Source organism: Diabrotica undecimpunctata, chromosome 5 (assembly GCF_040954645.1).
Source record: "Diabrotica undecimpunctata isolate CICGRU chromosome 5, icDiaUnde3, whole genome shotgun sequence".
Taxonomy (NCBI): Eukaryota; Metazoa; Arthropoda; class Insecta; order Coleoptera; family Chrysomelidae; genus Diabrotica; species Diabrotica undecimpunctata.
In genome coordinates, this window is record NC_092807.1 from 148,689,561 (window position 1) to 148,701,857 (window position 12,297).

The following is a 12,297-nucleotide window of genomic DNA, read 5'->3' on the forward strand; positions in this document are numbered from 1 at the left end:
TCGTCGACGAACTTAATATTATTGACACAGCAACTTGTTAGTGAGTTCTCAATAATTCTATAAAAACACAAGAATTAGCTGCCCTCTGATCAGGGGCGTAGGAAATTTCGACACTAAGCAGGTAGCGACTAAAATTTAATGGCAATTTTCGACACCAGCCCCAATTCCCGTTTTTATCTTACAGGTATATTCGACACCAAATAAATATAGCTGCGACATAAATAAAATACCATAATTAATTAATTTATTTATTTTAATAAAAGTAATGTGCATTTTATTTCTTTATAACTGTAATAATATCTAAATATAATACAACTAGTACCTAATTTTTGCACATTTTACCGTTAATATACTTGTATACAATGATTTATTTGCTATTATAGTAATGATAAGATACAGCTTTTATAAAATCTAACCTACGTATTTGTTGGGATCGTAGTTTATCCATCATTTTCTCCAAAAATGCCAATTTAGCCTTAACAGTAGTATCTTTGATTTTTGCTGGTATATGTAAACTATTTATTTTGACATAAGTGTCTACTTGAAATTCTTTTAACTTTTCAATAAAAATAAAAATAGAAGGATGTGTTAAATAAAAAGAAGAATTAAATCTCGAATAAAAGGATTCACAGGCATTTGTGGTCCTCGCAATAGACGGATTCTGATTAGACCATATGTGTGGTGGAAATAGAGCGCTATAGAAAATGTAATTTTCCAGTAAATAATCTGCATATATATCAAGTGTTGCGTTTATAGGTTTATATGACATTAAATCATAAAGAAAGCATTCTTCAACTTCTGCTGGATTTAAACGTTAAACCAAACCAAACGTATGCCTTAACCATTTTCCAATTTCTGAATTTGTATCCTTATATTCTTGTACCAAACCCAAAGATTAAATTTTTTTAAACCAGTTTTGATGTAAGTGAAAACGGCATCTACTAATTTTTGCATTGGGCCACATATACGATAAATCACAGTGAATTGCTTTTTCAAAGTCCACAAATATTTCAGTTGGCTCTAATGATAATTGAAATGTTTCAAAAATCTTAGACCTTAATAAAGAAAATAAATTTTTGTATGTCATTGACAATTTGTCCTTTAACAAACAGTATGCTAAAGGAACATAATGTCCATTTTCCAAGCCATGTATTGTAAATAATCGTAGAAAATATTTGGTACTATATGAAAATGTACCATCCATATACAAAGTTTTTAATTTACACAACAAAGGAATATTTGTCTCGCATGAAAATACAATTACATTTAATTCAGGATGATTTAAAAACAAAAAACTTTCATTGCGACAGGTTTTAGGAGAATAATTACTAACCGCGTTATGGACTTCTGATATGCTTCTTGGTAACGGACCTGGTAACAGTTTACGACGACAGTTGTAAATGTTCTTTCTTATGCTAGCTATGTCAGGAACCGTCAGCAAATTGGCATCACACTTAGCAACAGCAGTTCTTGTAATTTTGGCAGGCTTTTCCGATATGTCCTCTTGGGCTTTTCTTTTACATGCATTGGTTACCATCTTTACTTCAAGCTTTTTTGGATCGGCTTCATGATTATGTACCAAATCACTTCTTGTGATGGTGAGGTCCTCACAGCCTATTGTAAACACTTTTGCGGAACACTTAGTGTTTCTTTGGATGCAGCGCCAAAATATCTCGCCGCTTTTTAACACTTTCTGTTTCGAGAACGAATGATGCTCCACTACTAATAAATCTCGACCACGGGAACTTTTTATCAAACTCTTTTTTAAATATCCATATACGTGCACAAGTCAACGTCAAACAAGAAATAAATTACAACTGAAATAATTTAGTCACAAGTACACAAGTGCCACGCCCCCCGCCGTGACAATAAATATTGGGAAAACCCGCTTGTCCTGCTTGGGTGCAAATGTCCATCGCCGCTAATTACCTACCTACCTGCTTTACGCCGCGGTGTCGAAATTTCCTATAATAAAATTTGACGCTTCGATTACCCCAGGTACAAAGACAATTTGGTGTCGAAAGTTCGCCCGCCGCTGATCAGTATTTTCCCTTTTCTTTATAACATATTATGCATTATTAAATTTCAGGAACTCAATATAGTAATTATCCTTTTAAGAGACATTGTACTAAAAAATTTGTCTACCCATTTCCTCTGTTTTTTGTTTAAAAAATTTCTGTTAGAAAAGGCAGCCCAATTAACGCTTCAAATTTGATTTGTTGATATTTTGTTGCTCCATCTTTTCTTTTGTTTTGTATTTCTTTCTTACTCTTTCATTTATCCTTTTTAGTATTTCTTTTATCACATCACTGATAAAAGTACATCTCCAAATATTAATTGGACTTTGATTTGCTAAAGAACTTAATAGAGCATTTAAGAGCTAGTAAACGTCTCACCAAATCAATTGCTGCTATTTTCCTGCTTATTTTCCGCGCTGCGTCGACTGCATTGACCATTTAAAATAATTTCTTCTATAAAAAGTACTACCAACATCGTTTGAACTGTCTAATTCTTGTTTACTATACTCACCACGATTGCCATTATTTAAAATGATTGCTCTTGTATATTTTAAAAAGACTGATATGTTTTGTACACTCTTATGATAAACAAATGAACAGAAAATAAACTTAATAAATTTTAAAGGTGTGTAAATGATGTAATTTCTAGCTAACCCCTTTCGGCTTACAAAACCATCCTCAGAGCTATGGTCAAAAATTTGAAATGTACCACTGCTAAAGAGAGATTTAATTAATTACCCATTTAATTTAAAAAAAACTTCAAAACTTTTTAAAAAAGCATCTAAAAAACACCATATTAAGCGACTATTTAAAAACCAGATTAATTTTTGAAGTTATACTTCTATAAGCGCGCTCCACGTTGGAAATTTGTATGGGAGTGAATCTGTGAAATCATTACATATGTAAGATAATAAGTACGAGAGAGACAGAAGATATATTTTCTCTCTCTTCCTCTCTCGAATATAAAAATGTTCCTTTTGTATATATAATTTAATATTATATATATTATATAAAGAAATATATATATATATATATATATATATATATATATTATATACATATAATATTATACATATAATAAAATATTTATTAATATTATTATTTATGTGATATGTTTTGTATTATTTATTAAATGTTCATAATTATATTAGTCTTTTGTATTTCAAAATAATAATCTCAGTAAATCACTGTATTGTCCAGAACTGTCAATTTTGAAATATCTTTGTGTCATGTCCTCGGTAGTATAGTAGTCAGTATCCCCGCCCGTCACGCGGGAGACCGGGGTCGATTCCCAGTCGGGGATGACTTTTTTATTAATATTATTACATTATTGTCATTTTTAAATACTTATAAATATTGCAGTTTAATTTGTATTGTATTATTATATTAATAACATTTTCATTAAAATATTGATTCAATCCTTCATTGTTAGTAAGTTGTTATTAATTCTCTTTCTCTTTCTGCTATGTCTTACCTATAGAATTACATATGTAATGATTGTGCAGATTGATTCCCAAATCAGTTTGTAACGGCAAATGCATGTATAAAAGTGTAACTTCCACCGGCAGTCCCACTGGACTGCCACACCCGTTTTTTTTTATGGTACGGGTGCAAGTGTCCAACTATCTGGATGTAGTTAAGGTGACAGACAGCTGTCACATTTTCACAACACTTTTCAACAACTCATTTCGATTATATATAATTTTATTAGCTCCATACGAATGTTAATATCTCACCTGCCATAATACTTCCTACAACAAAGAACGGGGGTGCACATCCCAAATTCACAAGAAACGGAAATCCTATATTACCAGTCAGTGCTCCAATTCGTGCAAATCCCATTACTAAAGATACTGTAAAAGCTCTGTAATAAAAAAAAAATAAAATAAATATTATTATTTACTTTTCTACTTATTAAGTTTAATCTATTGATATCATTGTTTAAGAGACAAAAATTCATTTAATGTCTATTTTAGTTAAAAATATATATCCCTTGTTATTCATCAATATTGAGTTTTACAGAATAGAAAAAATATATATAATAGAGAAACAATTACCACGGTTCTATTTAAACTATTAAATTAACATTAACAAGTCTTGATTGTATGAAAATAACATTACCATACACAAAAAATGGAGTGTAGGGTTGTTATAGTGATACCACCTTTTATTGGAACAAAAACAACAGAACCCTTCAGAGCTGCAGTACACAGAGTAAAATAGGCCGCTATGATCGCTAATATCCTTAAAATATGAGGCATACAAATAAGAAGAAGATTGTAACGACCATATCAAGCGTCATAGATGAGAGATGGTTTTTAATAACAGGTCTTCATACCTAACAGTAACACACCTTACTCTTGGGCTTAGCTCTACGTGCCATAGTCCGGACAACTGCATTGGTCTGCGGACTAAACTATGTGAGGATAGACAGATATGGCGTAAATTTTATAGAGCGATTGCCTGTATAAGCCATCCTCTACTTACTGACCAACGGTTTTGGACCAATGAGTTGGAAACTGGTAGGGCACTGTTTTGTCCTGAGGTTGAGAAATTGGCCGCGAAGGTGGATGAAACAAAATCTTTGTCAACGGCATAAGGATATAGAAGGCAAGGGGAAACCACTATATTAAGATTCCTATTATTTTCCCTAGTGAAATCGTCATAGTATTAGAAACCAACAACGATTTTACTGATTATGGCCCTTGGAAGTCAGAATAACGCAGAGAAAGAAAAGACAAGGCCTCTTAGGTTGAATAATGATATACTGAGTATTAGTGAAGTCAAGTGGCCAAGTAAGGACTTTATGAAAGCAACTGATTCATTCAATTGCTTTCATAAAGTCCTCGTAGACATACCGTCTCAGGACTTGCAACTTAATGTAGAGTCATATGTCGCCATATTACCAATCCAACGGTAACTTTACCATATCTTAATTTTATACAAGAAATAATGTAAACTAAATTTCAATTAGTAATTTTTAAAGGGTTTTTACCCCCATATTTAGCGGCTACATTGTAGCCATTTTTACCATAAAAGTATCATCTGTTTGGATCCACTTCATTCATTGAATCTTCATCAGACTCCTGACTTTCGTCTGATTGACCATCGTTATTATCGCTAGCATAAAATTCGCTCTCAGAACTATGGTCACTAAAAATTGGTTTTTCGTGTTGTCACCATCTTGGTCGGAACACTTTTTTAACTTTTAAAAACCGCCATTGCAATTACATAAGCATAACCCCTCCCTCCCTACTACCTGAAGGTACTGTACGACACCACTCATTTGGATCAATAGTGGAGAAAATGTGAAGCGTTGTTTGAACTACGGAGTCCGAGGGACTCCACGACGTCAGTTAAGGGTTAATTTGGACCCTCATGCATTAAGTACTGATAAGAGTTAGAGGTATAGTTTCTAAAGTTGTTAATATATACTGTAGTATTAATTTATATGTGATTCATGGGCGATCAACTGACACCCTAAAAGTGTCCCACGGAATTTTAGTCTATTAATGATGGTCACATACCATATAATTTCATATTTAAAATTAAGTGTCCTTGATACTGAAAGTAAGAGATTGACAGATGATTAATATATGTGTTATTAAAATCTGGTCTGTTTAAGATAAAAATCGACACCTTTTTGCATTTTTTAAATCTGACATTTTCAACTACTCCTGTCCACTATGTTCAACTATGTTCACTATAACGCACTTTGTGTTTGATTCTTACCTTAGATTTGTTGGAAAGTGATCTACTACAACTGATATAATGACATTGTTTGCTATGTTGCCAAGGGCTATAAAACCCGCAATCAAAAAGGTCGTCACTTCCACACTTAGCGAAAAATAGAGTCCCATACTACAACTTGCAGCTACGAAAGCGTAGGAAACTAAAATTGTAAAAAATATACACATAAATTGTAAGTAGTAATACTAATATAACAACAACACATAAAAAATGTAGCCAAACATGTTAAACACAAATTTTTTTTATAGATAAACTAGAATAACATCAACCAAACTACTGAAAGCGTTCTACCTGAGAAAAGCAAACTGTGACACAAGTAAATTAAATGAGATGTTATGCATATAAAAAACTATCAAATTGTCATCGTAAGATTGGTTTTATCATTTTTTTAGAAATCGGTAGTAAATATCAACGTGGATGGATTTCTGTATCCTTGTCATTGTTTTACACCTTTCGATAAGTTTATTGTTTCTATTCGTCATTTGCCGTATTAAAATATTTAGGAAAACAATCTAAATGGGGGTACAAACATGCATTTTCAAGTATCCCAGATACCTTGGAGTATTTTACAGGCTTTTAAAAGTTTCTTCATCTTTATGTGCTGCATCAGAATGATCCAATCCTATTGGCCCTCTGTTATCAAAACAAGTTTCTAGAACATTTTCACCAAAAAACCTATTTTCCCACTATGTCCATCCAGTTTTTATTCTGCCTTGAATATTAACTCCAGTATGCGATATTTATTTCCTAAGTAAATTTTCTTGTCTTAATCATTGTTCATGGTAAAACACCTGAATTACATTTCTCTGTCAGTTTCTATCTTGGGTTATACCAATATAAATTTCCTTTAGACACATTTACTGTGTTCTCAAAATAGTTTCATAGTTCTCATAGTTATCATAGTTTGTTTTCCATAACCTCGTCTACTTCATCACTCTATGACCTCCGGGGTATCTTTTCTCTTCCCCATGCAATTCTATTTGTTCTTCTGACGTACTTATACCAACTTAGTTCTTTTTCTTTTATATATTCAAGTACATCCCTAGTTACATCCATTCTCATTTTAATTTCCTCGCTTGTGATTTTTTCAATTTTTGTAACTCTGCAACTCCTCCTTCAATACTCCATTTCGGTGGCTATAATTTTATTTCGTTTTTTTGTTAAGTACCTAGATTTCTGCTCTGTAAGACCTAAGATTACTTTAAAGATTTACTAACAGAGACAAGAGAGCCCTTCAAACAGATAGAGAACTATGGTTTACAAGGCGTCAGGCTGATAGGTTCACCAATCAGAATAAATGAGAGAGAAGTCGAAACCGTATGCAGACATCTAAAGAATGGCAAATCACCTGGCCCCGGAAATGTAGCTCCGGAACTCATTAAACATGGACCCAAAATACTAATTCAACGACTACGGCAACTTTTCCAGGAATGCATAAATAAACATGAAATACCTGAGGAATGGAAAGAATCGCATATGAGCACCATCCATAAAAAGGGAGATAAATCGAAACCTGAAAACTATAGAGGAATTGCAGTTACTAGTAGTATTAGCAGAATATATGGGAAAAAAATTAAAAATCGAATAGAAGAAGAATACCAAGATATGGAAGCCGAAGAACAGGCTGGTTTTCGTGCAGGTCGATCTACAATAGACCATGTCTTCTCTATTACTCAGATAATTGAAAAGAAAGTTGCTCGTGGCCAAGAAGTCCATCTGACGATCGTAGACCTTAGGAAAGCATATGATAGTATCCCGCTTGATAAATTATGGGAGGCACTGGGGAAAACAAATATAAATATAGAATTGATTGAAGCAGTAAAAACGTTGTACTACCAACAAACAACAAGAATTAAAACAGGAAATCTGATAACACCGGGATTCAAAGTGACTAAAGGACTAAGACAAGGATGCTGTATATCCCCAACATTATTCAAAATATACCTCGAAGCAGCACTCAACAAATGGAAGAAAAAATGTACGAATATGAGCATACCACTAATAGACTTAACTTTGTACACCCTGTGCTTTGCCGATGACCAGGTCATCATCGCACAGGACTCTGAAGACCTTAGTTACATGATGCGAAAACTATTAGAACAGTTTACAGAGTGGGGTTTGGAAGTGAATATGGAAAAAACTGAGTACATGAGTATCGGAGGAGATCAACATAACCTTCTCGTAGAAGAAAATCAAGAAATCAAACTATGTGATAACTACAAATACCTAGGAGTAAAGATCACTCAAGACGGAAAATTAGATGCAGCCATTAAGGAACGAAATACACAGGAAAGGAAAGACATAGCCTTACTAAACAGCGTACTGTGGGATAAAAACATCTCTAAAGACAATAAAAGAAGAATATACAACACCATAATAAAAAGTATCACAACATATGGATGCGAAGTGTGACCCCTAAAAGACAGATCAGAGAAAATGCTTAGAGCAACAGAAATAGACTTCTGGCGCCGCTCGGCGGGAATCTCCAGACGCGATAGAATAACAAACGAGAGAGTCCGAGAAATCATGGGGGTTACACATAATATTGTTGATGACATCAAAACGACACAACTCAGATGGTACGGACACGTAAGGAGAATGCCGGAGAATAGAATACCAAGACTAATTCTTGAATGGCAACCAAGAGGTAGACGAAGACCAGGAAGGCCTAGAAGAAGTTGGAGAGAAGGAGTTGATAAAGAAATCAGAGAAAGAGAACTGGAGGACGATCTATGGAACGATAGAATGAGATGGAGATTGGAAATCGGAAGACGTCGAAGAACGTTGTAAACCGAAATTATATATATATATATATATATATATATATATATATATATGTATATATATATATATATATATATATTTATATATATATATATATATATATATATATATATATATATATATATATATATATATATATAAGACCTAATGCTATGGACTATCTAGTGAAAAATTTTTGATTTCGTGATCTGTGATGTGGGTGTCCTATAGCACTGGTTTTAACTGGTTGACACACGTTTTTGTTTGACCCAGTTAACATTTTAGTTCTTCTTTTGTTGTTATGTTCTTTAAAACTATAAAATCTAAGTATTAAAATTTGTTTGTGCCTAAAAACAAAAACTAAAACTAAAGGGGAAAAATAATTTATCGGATTTCCATATTTGTAATGAGTCTGCATAATCTTGTCAAATATGACGTATTAAAATACATGTTATAAAGTATATACTTGTTTTAGCCTATGTTAATACATTTTATTTTCCTTACCTATCACTGGTTTTTTTCCCAATAGATTAATAACACTTATTGTGACAAAATATCCCGCAATCGCTGAACTGGATACAATAATTGAGTTTATATAAACTCCTGGATTTCCTACATTCTGAAATAAAAACATGTATATTTATTATACATATATTATATAAAAATATATACGATATAATAGTATTTGGAGAAGATAATTTTATTTCGAGCTGTATGCAAAGTAGAAAAATAATAAATGGTAGAGATAAAATATCTTTTATCAAAATGACTGCCGAAATAGACTGGAATTTCAAGGCTTCTTAGAGACCACCTTCTCAAGACCATCTTACTCTTCGCTTTTGAGTATATCAGGTTCTTCTTCTATACCATCATAGTTTTGGTTGAGAAGTTCCTGGTCTCTGCTATATCGCCTTTGTTTGTTCTCAGATTTTTTATATACAATAAATTACAGGCAGACTTTTACATCTACCTGTGTAAAGGTTGACAAAATTAAACATATTAATATAAATAAAAAGTTAATTTGGTTGTACTTTATACACACCTATCCCGTGGTCCTTTTTATATTTACCCATAGAACTATTTTCTTAGCCATTAGCACTGTCGTATATTTACTTTTACTTACTTACTAAGAGTAGTATTTACTTTTATCTTGCTTTAAATCTTTTAAAATGGAAATAAACACCTTCTGTCATGATTCCTCTTACTATTTTCTGTATATCCCGCTTTGTTTATCTTCATCCAATTATCCAATTGACTGCTTTAAGTTAAGTCTAGACTGAGAACCTAGTACGTTACCTTGTTTCCAAATTATAAGCAAAGACGCTTGTACTGGTGTAACTGACATAGGTTTTATATTTATTGGAGTATTTAATTAACAAAAGGTAGGATCATAATTTTTTCCAACTTATATTATTCTAGTTAGTGTTTGAGAATGTATTTCCATAATAATTAGATGTGAATCTAACTTTTTTCTGCACAATCTAAAAATCAATACAATTTCTTTTGTAAAGTTTATTTTATTCAGATAGCGTCTACTGAAGCAGAGCAGAAACACCTTTAAAAGTTGATAAAAAAACATTTTTAGATGATGAGAAAGAAAGCCTTTCTATGATGATGATGATGATAATCACCAATATGAACATTATTTGGAAGAAAGAAGTGATAATTCAGAAAGCAAACAAGATATATCGGATATTGAAGTGGAAGCCTCTCCTGACACAGAAGCATGTTTTGGCAAATCAAATCTACTTGAAGAGGAGTGGAAAAAAAACGTATCACCAAAGAATTTAAAACCAGACCTATTAATTTATTAAAACATTTACCTGGTCTGAAAACTTTAACCAAAATACTGAAAGATCCACCCTAAATATGGAAATACTTTTTTAATACAGGCATATTGGAAATTATTGTCAAATATTTTTTTTAATGGCATAGACATTAGTCATTCAGCCAGTTGCAATAGATTTTTCAATCAGACAAATGCACAACCCTATCCCTAATAGAAAACTAACTGATAATTAATAGAAGAATATACGACAAGGAAACTTACAGGGTTACTTGCTTCTCGTCTAGGGGCCCATCAAGATATTCTTAGTAGACAAACCAAACTGGACCACGGATAAGGTGTTATAACATTTAGGGTAAACGAAGTATACAAATCTAAAATTCAACACGATCATGAAAAATTCCATGCTCGCGTACAAATTCTATAGAACCGTGTATGTGTCTGACAAGAAATCTATACTGATATATTATAGATATATAATATTATACTGATGTTATACTGATATATAATATTAGATATTATATATTTGTTGTGAGCCTGTAGCCAGTAGCGACTGGATATTCAATGGTGCATATATATTAAATTGGATTAATTTTGGTGTAAAGTGTAAGTTGTAAAGTGGTGTATCTTGTTTGGTTTGTAAAGCAGTAAAGATTCCATTGACCTTTCTACGCCGATAGCTGTTTTTTTTTAAATCGTAATGGCATCTGATACACATAAAGAATATGACAATAAAGTGCCTGATATAATACTGGTTTTAGCTAAGTAATCTAGATATTCATTATCTTTGAGTCCAATATGTGCCTTAACCCAAATAAATTTTATATTAAAGCCAGAGTCTGCTAAGTGCTTTTATTGATCACTTAATAAAAAAAATATCAGAATTACTAAATTTTTTGGACAAAAATGTGTTTTTATGTTCTGTAGAACTGAAAGACAGTCTAAAAGAAATATCGATTTTTTAATATAAGAGTTTTTAACATATTTCAAAGCTTCAAGTATGGCCAAAACTAATTGGAAAGTTTGTACTTAAATTCAGAACCTCCTGAGATTTGAACATAGGTATAGCCAGTCTCTTTTATTGATTTAGATGCGTCCGTGTATATAACTGTGGCATCACTATAACAGTTCAAAACAGATCTCATAATATTGATATCTCCACGTCCATGTTCTCCAATATGACGATCATAGTATTGTTTAGAAATGCCTCAGACCAACTCAATCGGATTATATTGACAGTGATATGGAGGCAATCTCAAAACCTGATGCCCATGTTCTTGGGGTAGCTCGTCTATAACGTACCTGGTATTTTGTGGTTTATTCTGGCGACAAAGACTCAATAGCTCTGTCTTGCCCGAATCATCGTCAAAAATTATTTTTTTCGCTCGTAACCATTCTTGTAAGTCCGATTTTTTCCAACTGGCATTCGGTAACTTTTCTATTAAGGAGCTATGGTTTTGCTAACTGTATGTGTGTAATATATATATATATATATATATATATATATATATATATATATATATATATATATATATATATATATATATATATATATATATATATATATATATAAATATGGGCCTGCAAGTAAATGAAAATAAAACTAAGATAATGGCATCAACACCCAACAATAGAGCCAGAAACATAGGCCACCAACTCACGGTTGATATACCTTTGAAGTGGTGGACAAATTCACATACTTGGGCTCCCTGATCACCAAGGAGAACGTCATGACGGAAGAAATCAAGCGAAGAATAATCCTAGCAAACAAATGCTATTTTGGACTGAGTAGACATATGAGAAGCAGAAACTTAAGCCAAAAAACAAAAATAACCATATACAAAACCCTTATACAACCAGTGTTGACATATGGGTCGGAGGCATGGACCATTTCCAAGGCAGATGAAAATCTCCTGCTTATATTTGAACGAAGGATCCTGAGAAGAATATTTGGTGGCATCTGTGAAAATGGTGTTTGGA

General features: G+C 32.5%; 1 protein-coding gene across 2 annotated transcripts in view; it reads right to left on the reverse strand.

Moving 5' to 3' along the window:
• LOC140441976 (synaptic vesicle glycoprotein 2B-like) overlaps positions 1–12,297 on the reverse strand; it is a 54,506-nt gene that overhangs the window by 2,376 nt on the left and 39,833 nt on the right. For both annotated transcript variants that reach the window (XM_072532998.1, XM_072532999.1), the window contains exons 8-10: positions 9,036–9,150; positions 5,751–5,910; positions 3,755–3,882 (exon numbers count right to left, since the gene is read on the reverse strand). In XM_072532998.1, coding sequence (XP_072389099.1) covers positions 3,755–3,882; positions 5,751–5,910; positions 9,036–9,150 — 403 coding nt within the window. The remainder of the gene's footprint in view (positions 1–3,754; positions 3,883–5,750; positions 5,911–9,035; positions 9,151–12,297) is intronic.